General features: G+C 42.2%; 3 protein-coding genes across 14 annotated transcripts in view; 2 read left to right on the top strand and 1 right to left on the bottom strand.

Annotated features, from left to right (window-relative positions):
- LOC139378800 (phosphatidylinositol-binding clathrin assembly protein) overlaps window positions 1–5,617 on the top strand; it is a 50,565-nt gene extending 44,948 nt beyond the window's left edge. For 9 of the 12 annotated variants that reach the window (XM_071121308.1, XM_071121310.1, XM_071121309.1 and 6 more), the window contains 6 exons: window positions 1,972–2,130; window positions 2,686–2,716; window positions 3,598–3,733; window positions 4,860–4,916; window positions 5,077–5,193; window positions 5,442–5,617. In XM_071121308.1, the coding sequence (XP_070977409.1) occupies window positions 1,972–2,130; window positions 2,686–2,716; window positions 3,598–3,733; window positions 4,860–4,916; window positions 5,077–5,193; window positions 5,442–5,456 (515 nt within the window). In that variant the 3' untranslated portion in view covers window positions 5,457–5,617. Of the gene's footprint in view, window positions 1–1,971; window positions 2,131–2,685; window positions 2,717–3,597; window positions 3,746–4,844; window positions 4,917–5,076; window positions 5,194–5,441 lie in introns of all 12 variants that reach the window. The other 3 variants (XM_071121318.1, XM_071121315.1, XR_011628331.1) reach the window with 2 other exon arrangements.
- A 5,591-nt stretch (window positions 5,618–11,208) lies between these two features.
- Window positions 11,209–20,700, top strand: LOC139378799 (cysteine and histidine-rich domain-containing protein 1). Its single transcript, XM_071121306.1, has 12 exons — window positions 11,209–11,606; window positions 12,380–12,429; window positions 12,536–12,592; window positions 12,757–12,908; window positions 12,981–13,084; window positions 13,298–13,350; window positions 14,303–14,373; window positions 16,066–16,168; window positions 16,358–16,477; window positions 16,838–16,900; window positions 17,149–17,290; window positions 17,577–20,700. The coding sequence occupies exons 1-12, from the start codon at window positions 11,543–11,545 to the stop codon at window positions 17,720–17,722; spliced, it is 1,125 nt and encodes a 374-aa protein (XP_070977407.1). The 5' UTR covers window positions 11,209–11,542; the 3' UTR covers window positions 17,723–20,700.
- The window catches only part of LOC139378798 (diacylglycerol kinase delta), a 117,455-nt gene continuing 112,873 nt past the window's right edge, over window positions 18,289–22,870 (bottom strand). The window contains exon 29 of the mRNA XM_071121303.1: window positions 18,289–21,291. Within this exon, the coding sequence (XP_070977404.1) occupies window positions 21,239–21,291 (53 nt within the window). The 3' untranslated portion in view covers window positions 18,289–21,238. The remainder of the gene's footprint in view (window positions 21,292–22,870) is intronic.

Here is a 22,870-nt window from a genome sequence, read left to right as displayed (position 1 = left end):
AATGGAACAAACACCCATTTCTCATAATTCTGCTACTGAGGCCGACTAGAAACTGAAGGAGTAGACAGGGCACATCTACTGTTTTAGTCTAGATATGGAATTAATATAATCCGTCAGCATAATGACAGAATATGTGGACAACTACAAATACCTAGGTGTCTGGTTAGACTGTAAACATGTCAGCCACAAGGAACTACAGTGCCTTCAGGAAGTATTCATACCTGATGACTTATTCCACATTGTTGTTAGACTGAATTCAAAATGAATTAAATATATTTTCTAACCCATCTACACACAATACCCCACAATAATTTTTTTGCAAATGTATTAAATGAAATACAGAAATATTTAATTATTGACACCCCTTTGCTATGACACTCCAAATTGATCTCAGGTGCCTCCAATTACCTCTAATCATCCTTGAGATGTCACTACAACAAGATTGGAGTCCACCTGTGGTCAATTAAATGGTTTGGATTTTGAAGGAAACACCTGTATAAGGTCCCACAATTGACAGTGCATGTCAGAGCAGAAACTATACCATGAAGTTCAGGTAACTATCCGTAGAGCTCTGGGTGAGAATTGTGATGAGGCATATATCTGAGGAAGGGTTTAAAACAACTTCTTGAATGTTAAAAGCTTCCACGAGCATTGGGGAATGGGGTAAAATACAGAACTACCCAGGCTGGTCGGACAGCCTCTAGGCACAAACTGAACAACCAGGCAAGAACATCCTTGGTCAGGGAGGTGACCAAGAACCCAACGACCTCTCTGACAACTACAGAGTTCCTTGGCTTAGATGGGAGAACCTGCCAGAAGGTCTCTACAGCACTTCACCAATCTGGGCTTTATGGGAGAGTGGCCAGATAGAAGTCACCCCTGAGAAAAAGGCACATGACGGCACGCCTGGAGTTTGCAAAAAGGCATGTGAAAGACTGGATTGGCAGAAGAGTCTGTGGTCTGATGATGATACAAAAATTGAACTATTTGGCCTGAATACAAAGTGCTATGTTTAACACCATCCCTACCGTGAAGCATGGGGGTGGCAGCATCACGCTATGGGGATGCTTTTCGGTGGCAGAGACTAGTATGGATCAAGAGAACAATGAATGGAACCAAATATAGCCAAGTCTTTGATAAGAACCTGCTTCATAGTGCTTATGACCTTAGACTAGGGTGAAGATTTACTTTCCAACAGGACAATGACCCCAAGCATACAGCCAAAGCAACGCTGAAATGGCTTCAGAACAAGAATGCGAAAGTCCTTGAGTGGCCCAGCCAAAGCCCAGACTTGAATCCCATTGAACATCTGTGGAAAGACTTAGATTGCTCCCCATCTAACTTAACAGAGCTTGAGGTAATCTGTAAGGAAGAAGGGGAGGAAATCCACAAATCCAGATGTGCAGAGCTTATGCAGACATACCCAAGACGACTCAAAGCTCTAATCGCAGCCAATGTTGCTTCTACAAAGTATTGACTCAGGGTTGTGAATAGTGCAAAAATGTCAAACATGTTTTACTTTGTTATTGGCTATATGTGTAAATGGGTGAGGGGGAGAAAAATCTATTTAATCCATTTTGAGTTCAGGCTGTAAAGCAAACAAAACTGAATTCTTTCAAGGGATATGAATTATTTCTGAAGGCAATGTAAATCCAGCACAACACAAATACCGCTGCTCAGCCTAGAAATATGGTGTATAGACGGGACACAGCTACTGAGCCCTGAGCGTAGAAATAAAAGGGAACACATCCTTTTTATTTTCTGTACGTGTCATGATACTGAACAGATGGTTTGTGATCCCACAGCCTGATCTTGCCTCCCAAGTCCTCTTTTCTCTTGCTTGAGTCAAATCTTTCCTGCATGTGCGCTGCTTTTCTTTTAAGCTCATATCCCATCTGTGTGTGATACTTGACCATGCTTTGTGTATGAATAATGTCATTAAATCTATGTCTCCCTGTATCTTTCCTCCAGGGTTTGACGCTCTAGGGGACCTGCTGAAGCCCACAGTGCCCAGCCACAACCAGGCTCCTCCCATGGCCCTGCACCACCCTGGTCATCCCCATCCAGGGCACCCAGGAGGCAAGCTGCTGCCCAATGACCTTGACTCGTCCCTTGCCAACCTCGTTGGCAGTGAGTACTGTATAGACAACATACATTGTTCTTTTGTATCCTCACATCTGTCTGTTCCCGCCTCTTTCTCCCCTCTGCTTCCTCCATTTGTTTTGGTTTCTTTCGCTTTGTGCTTTCTCCTTACTTCTCATGTGACTATTTCTCCCTCCCTCTTCTCTCACCCGTGGTCTTGTCCTCTAGTGAATGTCTGCTAGTGGTAGAGATGTCAATAGAAACATTTGGACCAGGCTAATGGTAGCGGATGGCCTATCTGCCAGAGCTCTTGCCTGAGAGCCATTGGCGGGAAGGGAGAGGACACACAGAGAGAGGAACCCAGTAGGGAGGCACAGGTCTCAGTCTACTGTATGTTTAACAGCCTTCACTACCCCCTCCCAGGGCTGGCCGGCTCTCTCGTTCTGTCTGCCTGTCTCACTGTCTTTTAGATAGGCTCGCTCACTTTTTTCAAACCCTCTGATGCTTTTGCTCTCTTCTTTCTCATACTCACTTCCTTGTTCCCTTTCTTTCTCTTGCTCTCCTCTTTCTGTCTCACCATCCCTCGCTCTCTCTCGTCCTCAGATCTGCAGTTCGGAGGAGCCCCAGCCAAGAAGTAAGTGTAGGAGTTGTGATGTGTGTCTGCATGCGTGTGTGGGTCTCTGAGTTGGGAAGTGATGTAGTGCCAGACTACTTCAGCATTTTCCCTAGACAATAGAATGCTTTGGCGGGCTTGCATCCTAAAGTTCTCCAGTCTCAGATAGCCCCTGCTCAAAACAGTCTACTTCAAGACATGAGAAACAAAACTAAAATAAACTTGAATAAGTATCTAGTGAATGGAAGTTATACTCGTGTTTTTAATGACAAAACAATGTGTTGTATCAACAATGGAACAGACTGACTGCAGGGTTTTCCCTAGACGATAGACTTTATGGCAGACTGCCATCCCACTCTACTGTACTAGGGCGAGCCGACACAAAGCCCAGCCAATGATGAAAAGCTTCTGTGCTGCTCAAATCTGTTGAAAAATAAATGTAAACTAAAATAACTTGCCCGCATCATTCAAATCTGCAGGATTTTTACCTGTAACAAGACACATTGAGACCTAGTGAAGAGCTCGAGCTACAATATTGTAATAATATATTTTATTTTTAACACGCTTTTCAAAAACACATGCAGGCTTGTATAACTAACCTTGTGGGGCCACACAATTCAGTATCATTCAAAATCCTGTTTTACTGAAACCTTAACCCTAGCTTCTAAACCTAATTCTAACCGTAACCCTAAACCCCATTTAGAAATAGCATTGACCTTGTGGGGACCAACAATGTCCCAAGTTGGACAAATCTTGTTCGTTTACTATTCTTGTGGGGACCAGAAGTCCTCACAAGTATAGTCAAACACGTCCACTCCTGCATAATATCCATGGTAACAGTTGATTAACGAGTGTGGTGTTTTTGCACGGTGCATTTTGTCGTTGTGTGCTCCGTTGTTCAGGCCAGACATGCAGTGGAGTCAGCCTGGAGAGAAGAAGCTAACTGGGGGACACAACTGGCAGAGCAAGACCATGACTAGCACCACGGCCTGGAACCCTGCTCCCATGGCCCCTGCACCCATGCCTGTACAACACATGGTGAGTGGTAGTGTGTGTTTGTGTATTATGTAACCTGTTTTGAGATTATGTCCAGTAAAATAGATATGCTCTAGTCAAGACTGAGTGTGTGTGCGCGCGCGCTAGTCAAGACTGAGTGTGTGCGCGCGCGCTAGTCAAGACTGAGTGCTGAGCTTGCCAATGGATGATTGTCGTCCCGATCTCTTCCACAATACTGACTGACTGTGGAAATCTGTCACTAACCCCTGGCTTCATCTCTTCCTCCCTCCTGTCCTCCCCTCTGTCTTTTTCTGTCTCGTTCTCTTCACTGTAATTATCTTCTGTTCTTTGCGTTGTCATCCTCATTCCTCTCGTCCTGTTTCTGCTGCATTTAATTCACCTTCCTCATTGCCTCTCTCTCTCTCTTGCACTTTGTGCGTCCTTGCCATGCAGAATGGGATGTTCTATGCCAGTTATGTAAGTAGTAGCGTATGTCCGAAATGGCAGCCTATTCTCTAGAGTGCACTACTTTTCACCCAGTGCCTATCTAGTCTGTTTGGAGCAACTTCTGGTCTTTATTACGATCCTCTACCCAGAAGTGTAGACTCATTGTGAAGTGTACTCTCACTCCTCATGCATTTTATGGCATTTGATTGGTGCAAGCATGGCTGAAGGAAGTTTCCACCATATTTCTTAAATCGGTCCATTTGTTTTGAATCCATGAGGGGGAGTGTACTCACCGGGTCAGTATCAGCTTCGTGCGCTCTCTCCCTCCCTCCTGCATTCCTCCCCTACTTGTTGTTTTGTTTTTAAAGATAAGAGGGTTTTTTCCCTCCTCCCTGTACTTGTAGTTGAAGTGATTTCCTCACCTTACTGCCACCTGCCTTTAGAGACTAGTGTTTATTTATACCAGGGAGAGGCACACTACTGTTCTCATTAGGTGCTTAACTGATAAAATACTGCACTAGGCTAATTTGTTAAAATAACACTGCTCTAGTCAATTTGATTTTTACAACCTCACTTCCACGCATGTTGTTTATCTGTAGTTGTGAATGTGATGGTGTCCATGAGCATCGGTGATTTCATTACCACCTCCGCTGTATAGACTCCCCTTTTAGCCTCTCCGCTGCACTATTTGTGAGTTGCTAATCAGGTCTCTCTCTAACAGGCTCCAGCTCCTATGACATTCCCAATGACGACGCCGCAAGTGCCTATGTATGGAATGGTCAGTGCTCACACGCAACAAGACACATTCAACATCACGTGTATAACCTAGATGTATTGTCCTAGAATAATTACTGTGGTCTAGCAGTCAAAAAAAAGAAGTGTAACCAACAAAGAGACAACATACTTGAGTACTGGAAAAATGTTTCTCCCTCTCTCAGGTCCCCCCTCAAATGGGTCAGATGGGGAGTGTACAGTTGATGGCCCCCCAGCCCATGATGTACAACCAGCCTGTACTCAGACCCACCAATCCCTTCGCTCCCATGCCTGGAGCCCAGGTAACCACGCACCATTTCTACAGCCCTACCACCGTACACCATAATACCACATCCCTATTACCCCTTTAAACCCCACAAACCTCTGTCACCAAGGAAACCATCCCCCCCCAAACCATTTAGTTCAGATTGGCCCCATCCATATAGTTCAGGTACAACCCAAATGCCTGCCCAACCTTTACTTCCTCTTTGACTAGTCTTCTTTGTGTTAAACCCTGTAGTCTGTCTTTATTTCTGACTCTCTCTTTCAGATGCAGTTCATGTAATCTCATGGGGGGGAGCAGAGTGCCGAAAGCGATGGCAAAAACGCACGCCGAGCGAACCACCGAAGACTAAATGAACGAATGAATGAATGAACGAAGGAATGACAGACAGACGAAAGGACAGACAGAAGGAAAACCAACCAACACCAAATATGAGAGGAAGAGAGAAGAAAAAGAAAGGGAGGATCAACCCGGGAGATGAGAAGGGTGGAAGGCTAGAGCACGGAGGGGATATGTCATAATAAAGGCGCATCTCTGTCTGAAACAGCCCCCCTCCTGAAAAAAAATATAAATAGTGTATATTAAAAAAAGAAACACCCAAAGCCCATTACTGGGTTTAAAACTACCTAAAACTTGAATGTGTAGGTCGTTTTCAGTCGACGGGGTCAGGGGTTAGAGGTCCTAAGTTTATTGCACTTAGGACCAGTGTATGCCTCCTACATTATGAAGTTTCTTTGTTGGGTTAGTTTGTCTTCTGTTACGTTCTCTGGTCGTTGGTGTACATGGGTAGCCTAGGCCCTGTTACTGGGACTGTATTTATGTTGCTAATAAGCTGATATTGAGCAATTTGTCACAGAGTAAAAGAGGGATGGAGAAGAGGGGATCTAGCCATAGGCAGAAAAAAAAGGTTTGGATTGAAAAAGATCTGTAGGTTAAAGTTGCATCCCACTCTCTTTGGTTGCATCCACACAGGTAGGAAGATGTAGGTGTTTAGATTCAGTTTTTCTATCTCGAAGCACGTGTGTTTGCACGCAAGCTGTTAATAAACCATTTCTTTGTGAGCTGGTCTCTACCTTTCTTAGGCGACAGGTCACTAATTGGAGCGGTTTCTAGAAATCTTTATTTTAATTCTCCAACTTTCTCACCGTTACTGATATCGATCAAACCGGTGGAACCAAAGTCACACAGTACCGTTTGTCCCTGCTCGCTTGCCATCCTTGACTGTTAGGTAGCGAAGAAAAGCACTTACTTGTATGTTACCCAAGGGAGCTGTTTCAGACACGGAGAAGCCTTTACCACATGCAATCAGACTGAGTATAAACATTAAGGATAGCCCTCTACACTCATCCTCACAACCACCATCCTACCACCAGCCTAACCCTCAACCTCTTCTTATGTCTATTTGTCCATGGAGAGCCACTGGAGAACTGTTGTAAAGTGTTTTTAATCCCTCTCTCTACTTTATTTGTGTCTCTTGTAAAAACAGTTTCTTCTTCATCCTCAGTGTGTCCTTAAATGTTGACGGATTCGCACGCACACTAAATTACACACACAAAGCATGTTACACACACACCCACACACACACACCCACCCACCCACGCGCATTAACGTGTAGACACACACACCTCCATCCTGTGGAAACAATGTTTGATTTCAGAATAGGATCATTCTGACAGTTGATGTCACAATTTGTGTTTCCTCTATCATAATGTCCATTGCTCTCGATGGTGTCCTGTTGTTGCTAAAGCCATATGCAGTCATTTTCTTCCCAACTGTCAAGATGGGTCAAATGAAAGGATGTCAAAGTAACTTTTCGTGTCAAAGGAAGGATATTGTCAAACTGTTGATGACTCAACAGAACTGTTTCATGTTTTTATTTTGAACAAATATATGTGCTAATAAGTTTGGTACTGGTTAGCGCTGAATGAAACTTAATTGCCAAGGGTTACTTTATTGTTAAATATTTGGGGGACATGGAGTTGAAATGGACAATACTGGTTTTAGCATACTCTTGGTCCCATAGGCTTTATTAAAGATGTCAATGTAACTGAACTGTTGGTGCCAAAGGTCAAAACAGGTATAGGGTCACAGTTGCCATACTTTTCGCTGTCTAATTCCCCTGTAATAACACACATTGGTTTGTTATATATGCCATGCGTTTCTCATTGAGGACTGTTTTCTGTTTACTTCCTATATCTTGACGCTGAAGCCAATAGTGAGTTATGCCCCCTAGTTATGTTATATATATATATATATATTTAGATGAACAAGCTGAAATGTTTCACTGGTATGACCACATTCAGAACCTGAAAGAAAGGAGAGTTGGTGATAAATGAATGGATCGAATCAAAGTGTATTGCTCACGTACACAGATTTGCAGGTGCAGCGGAGTGCTTGTGTTTTGAATGCACATGCAGATCCCTAAGACGAACCCTTCCCCTTGTCTCGGTCCACATCACCAGTGAGTTGAGTACTGTGGAGCGTCTAACGGATCATTTTCACTTTCTAGTAGACCTAGCGCTCTAGAACACTATCTTAGCATCTTTGCTGCTCTTCGGTCTAGTGCGCATAGCTCTATATTCACCTCTTGGTGACTTGCCAATTGCCATTGTCTTCAAGATTATCTTGGTGTATCGTCACTGTCTAGTAGACCTAGCTCTAATTTCCCCTCTTAGCCTCTTTGTCACTGTCTAGCATGTATAGCTTTATCTTCTCCTGGTTTTTCTTTTCTGTCAAGTTTGTGTCAAACTCATTCGCTCCACCCTTGTACTTGTTTTAAAGTCACGAATTAGTAACTCCCCTCACCTGGTTGTCTAGGTCTTAATTGAAAGGAGAAAAAAACAAAAACCAGCAGACACTCGGCCCTCCATGGAATGAGTTTGACCCCCCTGGTCTATTTAAAGAATTGTCTCCAGGATCACTTTAGATTCATTCCCCTTCTGACCTCGTTTCATTGTCTAGTAGAACCTTATTCAGATAGAATCTCCTATTGGAGTCTTCACTGTCCAGTATGTATAGCTCTAGATTCTTCTTGCTTCGGCTTTTGTAGATGATACATTACAATCCCCTTTGTCTTATAACTTCCTGTTTCTTCACTGGACTCTGTCATAGGCCTTCACTTAATCATGCTGTGAGTGTGCGTGTACGCCATCTTTAAACTTAAACTGTCTCTGATTGGATCATATGCATTTTATGTCTTGTCGGTGAAACCGAACTATCCACAATGGCTAAGGGGGATGTATACTCTCAATGAGGAATTAAGTCTGTAGTCTTTAAGTATTTGAGGGTTCTGGTGGCACTAGTCTTTGTCTGTAGGAAGGATTGCCTCGCTATAGTAGTACCTGTGTAAACGGGGGTTGAGAACCAGTGGTGGTCGTTTGGAAGTTAAACGTCCAATGCAGCTGTTTTCATCTCTATTTCAAATCCTTTCTAGGTAACAATTACTACCTTTTTGATTGTTTTCAATTAAAATGGTCAAAAATAAGCAAAGATATCAGTTTCTCAAGCAAGAATTGTGTTAAGATTGTCAGGGAGTGGTCTGAGTGGGGAGGGGAATGCTAGCTGTAGGTTTGGAACGCTCTTATTGGTCTATTAAATTTACCGCCTGGTGACGTCACCAAGCAAGCCAAAACGCCATCTCACCAAAACAGGCTGAAATTTGACTGTCTTTTCAAACATCTCTAACACTAAAATGGCATTATCATTTTCACAATATCACACTATTATTCCAACCTTACTATGTGGATATATATTAAACACAGAAACCCTTCTCTGGGCTCCTCATACTGTGATAGTCCCTTACTCAGGAGGGTAGGAAGCTCTGGGTAGAAGTTGCTCTGAGACAGATCTAGGATCTGCAAACCCTTGGGGGAGAAATGCAAAACTGACCTTAGATCAGTGTCTAGGGACAACTGTATTTGTATCCCAATGGCACATTATTCCCTATGTAGGCCTCTGGTCAAAAGTAGTGTACTATATGGGGAATAATGCCATTTGGCACACAATCCTTGTTTGGCACTGAAGTTGATGAGCACAGCTTTTTCTCTGGAATTTATCATGTCTAATGTTCTCTGGTTCTTCAGTAGTTTCATTTCTCTCTTTTTGAGTCATTTTTAAACTAGATTGTTCTGCATGGTACCCGGCCTGCCTGTGTTTTGTGTCTTTTGAACTGGTTTCAAAATAGTGGAAGAATAGCAGAGGGGGAGAGAGACAGTGTGGAGACTACAATGTTGATTGTCCTATTATAATCTTAGGGGGTGCGTCTCAATCTTGTGTCTTTCTCTCGTCTTCTAAGACCTGAAGAGCGTTAGCTCCCAGAGCGAATGCCAACAATGTCAAATCACGCTGGTGGTCTGTTTTATGGTAGGCTTTTCTTCCCCTGTGCATGGTCGTGATGTGTTCTTTCTACAGCTCCCCTTAAAAGCATGATCTGATTTACTGTCTGTTAAAACTCTGGGTTCAGGATTGTCATGGTTGCATTTCTGATTACATGCCGCAAGGACAGACACCCCTAACCATAGCTCTAGGGTGAATCTCAATAGTCTTTCCTTGGCTCATTGTGTCCTCTGTCCTCAACGCATTGGAGGAGGTGGTCTGGGGGTGTAGCCAAACCCTTTTACTTTTCCAAAGATGCCACGTTACTTTTTCCCTTTATTGAAATGGGTCTTTCTGATCATATCTGCAAGTGTAGTACCCTCTAGTGGCGAGTCCCTGTAGTAACACAGTAATTGAAGATGTCATCAACCTGAAATGAAAAAGGAACAGGGAAAAAGAGGAATGGCTTTTTGGGGTTATAAACGGATACATCTCTCCCTAAAATTAATCAGTTTATCTGTTATAAACTGATACATTTGCTCATTTTCAGTCAGTGTTCAATGATCATGTGCACATTTTTTCCCTACATGTTTTTTTTGGAAACTACCCTTCTGATAGCTGAACTGGTGATAACTATGTAAATAGAAACATGCAAACACATACACACATATACATCACAATCCCTGTATTGTACTATACAGGGAATATGGTCTGCGTTTACAAGGGCAGCCCAATTCTGATCTTTTGCCCAATTATTGGTAAAAGAGCTGATCTGACTGGTCAAAGAGAAATGATTTGAATTTGGCTGCCTGTGTAAACGCAGCCATGGTGTCATTTGGGACACATACATACACACACATCAGCCATAATGTTATTTTTGTCTTTGTATTATTATTTTTCTGAACATGAGAGCTATTTGATATTTGCATTATACAGTATATAGATATATAATAATACCCAAGGGGTGATTAAGCGTATGAAGAAGGGGATTGGCTGCATATCTACAGGTTGCCAATGGATGTCATTGATTGTCAAGGATGCCAAATGATTCAGAGAATCACACCTTTGTCTCTGATTCTTGTTCTTCCCCCTCTTTGTACATTTTTATTTATTTCTGCAGAAATATTAGGATTTTATTAAGCATGGAAATAATACAAAACGAACGTTACAGAAATACAAAATCATTGGCTTTTATTTTACTTACTGTGTTTATTTTGATTATCTTTTTTTGGAAGAAATAAAGTCATTTTCCATTCCTAAAGCATTTGGTGATTTTAATGATAATTTGTTTTGTAGTGTGGAGTGTCTGCACTGAGTAAGGCTTGCTGCTTAAAACAATCTCCACTTACATTTTTGTAGATGCTCTTATTCAAAATGTCTGGAACCCACAACCCTTGCGTTGCAAGCACCATTCTCTTACAACTGAGCCACATGGGACCCGTTAGAGTATACGGTTTGCAGCATGGTAAGCGGCTTATTCTGACAGGTTTTAGCCGAGCGTTTCTCAAACGTTGTCCTAGGGACCCCAAAAGGTGCGCGTTTTTGTTTTTTGCCCGAGCACTACACAGCAGATTCAAATGATCAAAGCTTGATGATATATTTGAATCAGCTGTGTAGTGCTAGGGCAAAAAACAAAATGTGCACCCCTTTGGGAGACCCTTTCTTAGCCCCAGCTGCCATGCCAGGACACACCTACACATGTGCTTAGTGCGGTACACACACAGGCAGACAGACGGCCAGGACAGGAGAGAGGAATGCCAAGCCACTACTAGATAAGGACTGACAGCTGAAGAGAGAGAGGCGATGACTGGTGGCTATTTTTAAAATTCATTCAGCCAGGCCAAGCAGAGACCCCCTCTCATTCCTCTCTTAGACACCCTAGATCTCTCTCGTTCTTTCTCTCATTCCCTCGCTTCTCTTCTATCCGGGAGAAAGTTCTGGAAGACTGTGTGGGATTAAAGTTTCGAAGCCCCTCGAAGAGGAAAAAGAAGAGCGGGTTAGCGAAAGGGAAAGTTAGAAGAGTTACGAGAGGACAAACTAAATACTAGGCCAATATGGCTCTTCTTTGCTACAACAAAGGCTGTGGAGAGAAGTTTGATGCTGACAAGAACAAAGACGGTAAAACCACTTGCTACTTTAACTCAAACACACGGTTTATTGGTCACTGTTATACTGCGATTGTACACAGGTTGGATTGAATGCACTGTAGACAATGACAGTTTATTAGTAATGAATAATATTATTTGGATTAAATGCATGTTGCAAATATTGCAAGGTATTTGAGTTTTCAGTGTATTGTAGACTAATACTGTTTTTGAATGGACAAATGTAGAGGGGATAATGTGTATTATGGTATTAGTTCATGTGTAATAGCATGGATTATGATAGTCTGACAGACCCCTTTGGGACAGAGGTGGGAATTGACAGGTGTTTTTAGCAGAACTGAAGGGGCCAGTTTCGCAGACGAAGATTGATCCCATACTAATAGACTAAAACACATTTTCAGTTAAGCATCTTTGGGTCCAGAAAACTGGCCTAGTCATCCACACATTGGCATATCATGGAGAGATTCTGGCTTGCGAGATTGTATTGTAGGCATGTGTGTGCAATTGTTGTGCTTGTGTGACAGCTGTGCATATGAGAGAGAGACACTGAGTGAAAGCATGCACCGACATAATTTTCCACGTCTTTAGGTCACCGAGTAGAGGTCTCCTCTTCATAGCAACTGTTAGGTTAGTTAATGCCTTATATGGGCCCAACCCCCTCCCTCTTATGACCAGAACTCTTGACAGCTGTCTGGGAGACCCTGCTGATTGTGTGTGTGTGCCTGCTTGTCTGTGACAAGTTACAACGTTTGTGACAAGTACCTTTTGTTGTTTCTCGCCCTCTAGATGCCTGTCTTCATCATCCAGGTGTTCCCATCTTCCACGATGCTCTGAAGGTATATCAATAAAACACATTTCAGAAACTTACAGATGAGAATCAATAAATATGAAACTATACTCACAGTACTTGATCAAATTGATAAACAACGCGTGTGTGTCCAGGGTTGGTCTTGTTGTAGGAAGAGAACCACAGACTTCTCTGAATTCCTTTCTATCAAGGTAAGGACCATGTGGGACCAACTGGGTTTGAAGTCAAGACTGTTTTAACCCACTGAGCTGAAGCATATAGGCATTAGCTCAGGGAAAAGTACTTATCAAGTATATGCAGTAGTTTGCTGTCAGGGTACTCTACGCAGTATCCTGACATTACTTTTCTATTGTAGGGCTGCACCCAGGGGCGTCATAGTAACGAAAAGCCCCAGGAGCCTATGCAGCCGACAGTGACATCAGACAAGAACGGTGTGAGAAACAACAGAGAGGAGATAATTTACCAGGGGCCCAAATCAGCTGAGGCACTGCAGAAAGAGAGACCCAGGTAGGGTCAGCTTGCTCAGATGGCTGATTAGGTGTTTATGTATTTAAATGATGTATTTATTGTCCTTTACAGTTCAGATGAGGATAAGACCAAACTGAAGCTGAAGGTGTCCGCCTCTCTGACTCAGGTTCTGGAGAAGATGGAAATCAGCAGCAAGGCAGAACTAAAAAAGAAAGGTGTGTGTGTGTATCCCTCCCATACCTTCTCTGTTTGGTATCCCCTTGTTGTTCAAATCGTTGGTTTCTATATAATAGCAGTGCATTTCAATGCTTCTGTTGACTAATACCAATACTTCTCTGAAATATATTATTTTGAAACTACTTGGGTAGTATAACCTCCCCTGTCCTTCTGACCCTTCCTGTCTTTATTTTTCTCTCTCATCCTCACAGAGACTGCAGTTGTCATGCAGGGAACACGATGCAAGAACACAGGATGCAAAACAGTAGGTGTTTCTATTCATTTTTTATTAGTGCTTTTATTTATTTTTTCTCCCCAATTTCGTGATATGCAATTGGTAGTTACAGTCTTGTCCCATCGTTGCAACTCCTACGGACTCAGGAGAGGCGAAGGTCGAGAGCCATAAGTCCTCCGAAACATGACCCCGCCCAAGCCGCACTGCTTCTTGACACACTGTTTGCTTAACCCGGAAGCTAGCCGCACCAGGAAACACTGTGCAGCTGGCAACCGAAGTCAGCATGCATGCGCCCGGCTGCCACAAGGAGTCGCTAGAAAGCGATGGGACAAGGACATCCCAGCCGTCCAAACCCTCCCCTAACCCGGACCACACTGGGCCAATTGTGTGCCGCCTCATGGGTCTCCCGGTCACGACTGGCTGCAACACAGTCTGGGATCGAACCCGGATCTGTAGTGACGCCACTCGGGAGGCCAGGTGTCTCTTTTGTGTGTCTGTGTATGCGTGTCTTTGTGTGTGTGTGCTTGCGCTCGTGTGTATGTATGTTAGTGTGTGTTTCACAGAGAAGGGAGTAAAACATTTGATGTGCAGTAACTCCTGTCTTTGATAATGAATCTGTTGCATTCTGCTGATGTTAGGGTAACAGCCAGTCTCAGACAGTGTTAACTCTTTCCCGTAATACAACAGTTTGTTCCAGAGCCTTATATTCTAGAGAGTTGGGTCGATTTTACGAATGTTGAATATTGTTCCAATTCTAGACATTCAGTTGCATATCATTATTTAAATGTTAATAGGTAGCTAACATGGCTGCCATATAATGTTGTAGTATCATGTAAATGCATCACAATGCAGAAACCTCAATGTCCCAACTTTCTCATTAGAAAAATGTTGTCATCTTAAAATTGTTGTTAGCATGTTAGTTATCCCCCTACCTGAGAGGAGAATTCAGTAGATGATTGTTGTTTGTTGTTGTTGTTGACAGCAATACCAGGGCCCAGAGACCAATGGAGAGACCTGTACACACCACCCTGGAGCACCTGTCTTCCACGAGGGGTAAGACGAGGACTGTATTATACTTACAGCGCATTCTGAAAATATTCATATCCCACCTCCACATTTTGTTGCGGCCTTATTTTGAAATGGATGAAATATATTTTTTCCTAATCCATCTACACACAATACCCCATAATGACAAAGCGAAAAAAGGGTTTTTGAAATGTTTGCAAATATATTACAATTTAAAGGTGTTCAGATCCTTTGCTTTGAGACTCAAAATTGAGCTCAGGTACAACCTGTTTCCATTGATCATCCTTGAGATGTTTCTACATTTTGATTGGAGTTCACCTGTGGTAAATTCAATTGATTGGACATGATTTGGAAAGGCACACACCTGTCTATATAAGGTCCCACAGTTGACAGTGCATGCCAGAGCAAAAACCAAGCCATTAGGTCGACGGAATTGTCCGTAGAACTCCGAGACAGAATTGTGTCGTGGCACAGCTCTGGGGAAGGGTACCAAAACATTTCTGCAGCATTGAAGGTCCCCAAGAACACAGTGGCCTCCATCATTCTTAAATGGAAGAAGTTTGGAACCACCAAGACTCTTACTAGAGCTGGTCGCCCGGCCAAACTGAGCAATCTGGGGAGGTGAGGTGACCAAGAACCCAAAGATCACTCTGACAGAGCTCCAGAGTTCCTCTGTTGAAATGGGAGAACCTTCCAGAAGGACAATCATGTCTGCAGCACTCCATTAATCAGACCTTTATGGTAGAGTGGCCAAAAGGCACCTAAAGAACTCTCAGACCATGAGAAACAAGATTCTCTGGTCTGATGAAACCAAGATTGAACTCTTTGGCCTGAATACCAAGCGTCACGTCTAGAGGAAACCTGGCATCATCCCTACGGTTAAGCATGTTGGTGGCAGCATCATGCTGTGGGGATGTTAAGAACTGGGAAACTACTCAGGATCAAGGGAAAGATGAACGGAGCAAAGTACAGAGAGATCCTTGATGGAAACCTGCTCCAGAGCGCTCAGGACCTCAGACTGGTGTGACGGTTCACCTTCCAACAGGACAATGACCCTAACCACACAGCCAAGACAACGCAGGGGTGGCTTCGGGACAAGTCTCCGAATGTCCTTGAGTGGCCCAGCCAAAGCCCAGACTTGAACCCGATCTAACATCTCTGGAGAGACCTGAAAATAGCTGTGCTACAACTCTCCCTATCCAACCTGACAGAGCTTGAGATGATCTGCGGAGAAGAATGGGAGAAACTCCCCAAATACAAGCGTGCCAAGCTTGTAGCATCATACGCAAGAAGACTCAAGGCTGTAATTGCTGCCAAAGGTGCTTCAACAAAGTACTGAGTAAAGGGTCTGAATACTTACGTAAATGTGATATTTTTTTAAAAAATGTAATACATTTGCAAAAAAATCTAAACATGTTTTTGTTTTGTCGTTATGGGGTATTGTGTGTAGATTGATGAATTTAAAAAAACAGTTTCATCAGTTTTATAATGTAAAGTAACAAAATGTGGAAAAGTCAAGGGGTCTGAATACTTTCCGAATATACTGTGTCCATGCCTGTATTATACAATACTATTATATACTCTTCTACGTGTATAAGTACTAGAGCTGTTGCTGTGTAAAGACCATAGACTTTAATGCTGCTTTATTATAAACATATGAAATGTAATATTAATGTAATACCGTAGGTATAATACGATGCTGTAATTCTAACCTTACAGGTATAAGTACTGGGGTTGTTGCTGTGTGAAGACCATAGACTTTAATGCTTTTCTGGATCAGAAGGGTTGTACCAATGGCAAACATCGCTGGGTCCAAAAAGTGGTCAGTGTTAGCCCTCCTCTCTCTCCTTTTCACCTTTTCTTAATGTCCGGGTTTCGTTCTGTTGCCAATTGTGCCTGTTTTTTTTTTTTTTAACATGAAAATCACTTGGACATTTTGCTGTAAACAGTTAACTGTAAACTCTGGGGCTATTGCCTTTCTCTCTCTTTCTCTCTGAATGTTTGTGTGCAGAACAATAAGAAGGTTGCGTGTAGACATGACTGGCACCAGACAGCCACACAGGTCTACGTGACCATCTATGCCAAGAACGCCAACCCTGAACTGTCCTACGTCGAGGCTAACCGCACAGTGGTAAGAACGGGCCACACACACACACACACACGCACACACACGCACGCACGAACGCAGACATACAAGAACGCCAACCCTGAACTGTCCTACGTCGAGGCTAACCGCACAGTGGTAAGAACGGGCTACACACACACACACACACACACACACACACACACACACACACACACGAACGCAGACATACAAGAACGCCAACCCTCAACTGTCCTCCGTCAAAGCCAATCACAGAGTGGTAACACATACACACGCATATTGACTTTTGGCATATGTTGTTTTCCCGCTGGTGTTTTGTGTAAGGTTGTTAATGATGATTAACATCTCTCTCTCTCTACCGCCCTGTCCCTATCTCTATTCCTGTAGCTGACCTGTCACATTCAGTTTGAGGACAACAAGATTTTCCATAAGGACTACCATCTGTGGGGGGTGAGGGGCAATGCTTTTCCTGTCTTCTTTTTTATTATTATTATTATTATTATTATTATTATTTTTACCTCTTGAATTGTTTCCAGCCTCTCTTTGTACTATACATTCCTCTTTCTTTCTGGCTTGTGTTTCTGTTTTCAATTTCCCTCTTCCTGTCTCTTTCGCCTTTCTCTCCCCTCTAAACACCAACCAACAACTATCCCCACCATAACCCTAAACCTCATATCCCTCTTCCTCCTCTACTCTAGGTAGCGGATGTAGCCAACAGTGGGGTCAACATGGTTTCGTCTAAGGTGGAAGTGTCGCTCCGTAAGGCAGATGCTGTGGCCTGGGGAAAACTAGAGGACCCCAAGTTCAAACCAGAACCCGAACCCCAGGATCTGGACATGGGTACTGTAAACATCCCCCTTTATGTTGTTTTATCTTGTGATTTATAAAGGAAGTGTTTGTTCGACCGGCAGGATGACAAAATACATTTAGGCATTGGGGTCAAAATAAATTAAGGTTAGGCTTAAGATTAAGTTTAGGAACAATGGTTAGCTTAAGGTTAGGTTAAAGGTTAGGGAAACGCATAAACGTTAACATTCGGGGTTAGACACTGTCAATTTCTGCCAGGCTATCCACTGCCATAATCAAAACATCGACTGGGTTCACAATATTGCTCACTGTGTTACAGGTTACACCGATGAGGCCGACGACCCCAGTCAGTGGGACAGGGACATCGACGACGATGACATCAGTGATTCAGACGAGGAGTGGGAGAAACCGCAGATCATCCAGAATCCTCCAGAAGAGGATGAGATGCCCGTGTTAGAAGGCTAAATTGATTGGTTGATTTATTGATTATGTCTGTGGTCCGTCAAGACGGTAACGGTCAAGAGGATGCTCTGACTGGCTGTGAGATTGAGTGTTGTTAGATAGAGTACTTTATTGTCCATTTTCCTTAGTCTAAGGCCATGGTATGGCTGTAATATTGTTACTGGTTTTTAATTTATAAAGAAATTGTATTTGAATTTGTTTTATGTATTGGTCTCTACTGTATTCACAGAAACAAATAAGGAATATCAACCTGTTATAGGTGAGTTTTCGTCTTCGGCCCTCTAGTACATATTAGGCCATTGTCAGGCATCAGACAAATCTGTGTCAGAGTCAATGTCCTAACATGGACACCGTACTCTGGTTTCATTGCAATTAAATAAGAAAGGCCTACCGTATTGAAAAGTCCATCTGTCCATTCTACATCATTCCTGTTTGAATGTGACTTGTTTGTGACGCTAAATGGGCCTGCTGTGCTGTGATATTCATTAGACAGATGGAGTTTCTCTTTTGTTTTAATGTGCGTTGTCACACTTGGGACACACACACACACACACACACACGACTCCAACAGCAATGGATACACTTTATTTCAGCCTCCTGCTAGCAGCCAGTGAATGCTGTCTCTCTCTCTGGGTTCTGGGACATGGATGATTGGCAATTGGATAGCACAAATAAATAGGCTTGGGCCTGAATTCAATCGAAGGCCTGCTGTCGCGAAGGGCGCAGCACGCTTGATATTGGCTGAAGCGTAAATGACCTTTAAAAGTCAAGTGCAGTATGCTTTTCGACAACACGCCTTTGATTGTAATCCGGCCTAAATTCACTGATGATAATCAATCATATGCAGTAAAACAGTAAAATCATAGCCTGCATGATTCCTGTCTTATTGGCAACAAACATGTATGTCGAGTAAACTGTCAAAATAACAGTTTGGCTCTGAGATGGAGCATAATGTATATCGATTTGGGAACACTCAATCAAGTTCAATACATGATGAGTTCAAAGATTCACAATTCAAGATTTGATCACAATTCAAGATTACATTCAAGATTTGAATCACAATAACATCCTCCTTATCAATTGATACCATTAAATAGTATAATATACAACATCTTGACACTTAGGACTTCAAGGAATACTTTTTAGGCCCAAAGGCTGACCTTCCAGCCTGGTTACAGAGATCAACCAGTACAACGAATTAACAGCACAAGATTATTATTATTAAACATCTTTGAACAAACAACGTGCAACATCGAGTCCAGCTTTGCGCATTGCACAGCAGAGTCCAGCCAGTGCGGTCTGTAGGCGTGCGTTCACAAAAACTTGCCGTCAAATACTGTTACACAACCGTGGCATATTACAACGTTTCCAAAACTTTTCCTCTTGACTTGATCGTTAAGTCGTTGTTGCATTGTTCTCCATACCTCTCAGTACCTTGGCGATTGACCACTATATATGTTATGTCACACAAGATTTCAATACTGATATCCTAGCGTCGTGCCATAGACACAACAACAGCCGCTAAGGAATCGTTGGCATAGCGTTGGAGTAACGGTGTCGCAACATTTTTCAGAAACCAGTCTTCCATGAGATTAGGATGTGTAAAGTGAGAACATTAGGGTTGAAAAATTCTGTAAACTTTCCCAAAATTCCTGGGTTTCCTGCGTATTCACTTCTGAAAATCCGGAAATGTTCCAACGGGATTTCTTGAAACCTGGTAATTTAGAAGAAATTACTGGAATTTTGCCACCCTGAGAGCATGTACAGTAGAACAACCCCTGACAAGTGAATAAACATTTAATATCTATTATGTATATATAATATACTTTAACATTCGTGTTGGTTATATTTATATGTTACATATTAACACACACTGATCTCTGTATAGATGTGTCATAAATACAAGGGAGAGCGACCGTTTCCATAGCAATAAAAACACAAGTGACCGATCACTTTTACAACAGACACGCACACGTCGCTCGCACACACATTTTTTCTTTTGAGTTTCTCTCTGTAAAGTGCAAGGCAAGGTACAGTAAACTTTGAAATGAATGACACGCACACAGTGTCGTTTGCACACACACACACACACAATCGTCATATGTCGTTTAAAACTTGGCACACGTGTACAGGTACATCACTAAAGCCTATAGCAATAACAGCAGGACAAGCACGCTATTGGTACAGTAGGACAATCATAGCTAACACTTTATCTGGAAGGCTGATAATAAGCTGATAATAAACACCATTACTTAACTATTAAATGACTAATACATAGCTTGTTCTGCATTGAATGAATTAAATACATGTTATTTTAACTTAATGACACAACTTAACTTATCTCTTGTTCATGGTTTAACTATATATGACTTGGCATACTGGTCTTTGTAATATATATTATTTTCATCCGAAACTACTGCTATTCATAAATGCATGAATAAAATATATAGAACGATATAGTGGTTAACTAACAGTTAAACTATACATGAACTATCTTAACAGTTTATAAGCTGTTTATAACCAGACCTTCAAAATAAAATGTTACTCAATTTCTCCAATGGGAAAATACAAGAAATCTCACTGAATTTATATTCCAGCGTAGGGGTAAGGGATGGTATAAGTATATCCCTAACCACAGACGTAGGATCAACTTTCCCTCCTCGAAACCTAAGCATAACCATAAGGAGGGATAATGCAAACCTTAGACGGATCTTAGATCAGTGTCAATGGGCTACTTCATCCAACTTGGAAGGCATGCAGGGACACATTGAGGTCATCGTGGTTTAGATGTTACAGTAAGTACTGTAGTAGCTAGCCGTAGATATTACAGTGTACTGTAGTAGCTGGACATAAGAAGCTACAGTACATATATTACAGATATTATGGTAAGTACTTTAGCAAGGCCAATATATTAGTACCATATTCTGTCCACATGTATTACATTCCTCAATATGAACCTTCAATAAAAACTTTTTCACATTTTTAAGTCTCCATTTCCTCAGGTGAGAATAAGTTGAGGTGTTTTTTGTTATTGTTGATGTCCTCCAACAAAGATGTCCTCAAACTTCAGATTTTGAGGAAACTAAAAAGTCCCGAAAGTCAAGAGCGAAAAGAGGAAGGCTAGCCTAAACCCCAAAAAGAAGATATATCTAAGAATAAAAACAAAATGTCCACTCCCGTCATGCAAAGGACAGCACCGCCTATGTAAACACATTGCGTTGTCAATTAAACAAAATATGCTTAGAAACTCGTTCCTCATCTCTGATTGGCCACTTTGACTATCAAGAAGAACACGCCCACATCTCTGGTCAGCAGGTCAAACAGCACACCAAACGGTGATGCAATGCAAAGTTACGCCCCCTCGTTAAAAACAACTCCTCCCTGATTACAAAATGGAGAACATTGAATCAAGGGGGAGGTGATAGCTGAATGGGGAGGGTCATTGAATTGTTGAATAATTTATCCCCCCTCCGGTTGCCATAGTGACAGCTGTCTTCTTAAGCCTCCTCGTTAAGTTCCTCAATTGCCTGAAGGATCCGTCTCACATGCCCCACCTTTAATATCCCAAGATCCTGTGGGGGAGAGAGAGAGATGGACAATCAAAGTTTCTCCTTTTTACACAATGTTAATGAATGTTTCTCTATTTTTCAAAATCGTTAGTTTTCATCAACTTAAGTAACTTGTGCAGCTTTCAGGGGCTTCATGCACCCTAAAAATCTGAGGATGCAAAAAGTATGTGAGGACAGTTGGGGGTGGTCCAGAAGGGGGACCCTGTCCTTGCATTTTTTTAACACCTGAAACAGCTTTTTACTGAAATCTAGCGCCAAAGTCATTAAGCTATGTCAAAAACAACAACAAAAATCTGCACATCTAAGTATACCTCGAGCCGTCTATCTTAAACTATATACACGTCTCTGTATCTCGGCTAAAATCTGGGTAAAAGATTGAAAGGAATGTGAGTCTTATTCAGTACATTTAGTTATTGCTTGCTTTTCTAACGTCTACCAACCTTGCCAGCCCGTATGCCAGCTAACATAGGTAGACAAGCTAGCTACTATAACTTGATTAATAGCCTGAAATGGCTTCTTGGTAGCTAGTTGAGGTTGGGAGATTGGGAATCTGAGCTAGCTAAAGCCAACTTCATAAAATTGTTAGGTTGCTAGAAATATTACAGAGAAACATCAACAACAACATATACACTACCGTTCAAAGGTTTGGGGTCACTTAGAAATGTCCTCGTTTTCCATGAAAACATACATGAAATGAGTTGTAAAATGAATAGGAAATATAGTCAAGATGTTGACAAGGTTTTAAATAATGATTTTAATTGAAATAATAATTGTGTCCTTCAAACTGCTATTGTCAAATAATCCTCCATTTGCAGCAATTACAGCCTTGCAGACCGTTACATTCTAGTTGTCAATTTGTTGCGGTAATCTGAAGAGATTTCACACCATGCTTCTTGAAGCACCTCCCGCAAGTTGGATTGGCTTGATGAGCACTTCTTACGGTCAAGCTGCTCCCAAAAAAAGCTCAATAGGGTTGAGATCCGGTGACTGTGCTGGCCACTGCATTATAAACAGAATACCAGCTGACTGCTTCTTCCCTAAATAGATATTGCATAGTTTGGAGCTGTGTTTTGGGTCACTGTGTTGTTGTAGGAGGAAATTGGCTCCAATTAAGTGCAGTTCAAAGAGTATGGCATGGCATTGCAAAATGGAGTGATAGGCTTCCTTCTTCAAGATCCTTTTTACTGTACAAATCTCCCACTTTACCACCACCAAAAGACCCCCAGACCATCACATTGTTTCCACCATGCTTGACAGATCGCGTCCAGCACTCCTCCAGCATCTTTCATTTTTTTCTGCGTCTCACGAATGTTCTTCTTTGTGATCCGAACACCTCAAACTTAGATTCGTCTGTCCATAACACTTTTTTCCAATCTTCCTCTGTCCAATGTCTGTGTTCTTTTGCCCATCTTAATCTTTTATTTGCCAGTCTGAGATATGGCTTTTTTCTTTGAAACTTTGTCTAGAGACTCTGTCTGTTTAATTTCTTTACCAACCTATTGTTCACCTAATACCCTTTTTTGCACTATTGGTTAGAGCCTGTAAGTAAGCATTTCACTGTAAGGTCTACGCCTATTGTATT

Source organism: Oncorhynchus clarkii, chromosome 21, assembly GCF_045791955.1.
Source record: "Oncorhynchus clarkii lewisi isolate Uvic-CL-2024 chromosome 21, UVic_Ocla_1.0, whole genome shotgun sequence".
NCBI classification, from domain to species: domain Eukaryota; kingdom Metazoa; phylum Chordata; class Actinopteri; order Salmoniformes; family Salmonidae; genus Oncorhynchus; species Oncorhynchus clarkii.
Note: the sequence above shows the minus strand (reverse complement) of the source record. Positions and strands in the feature narration are given on the sequence as shown.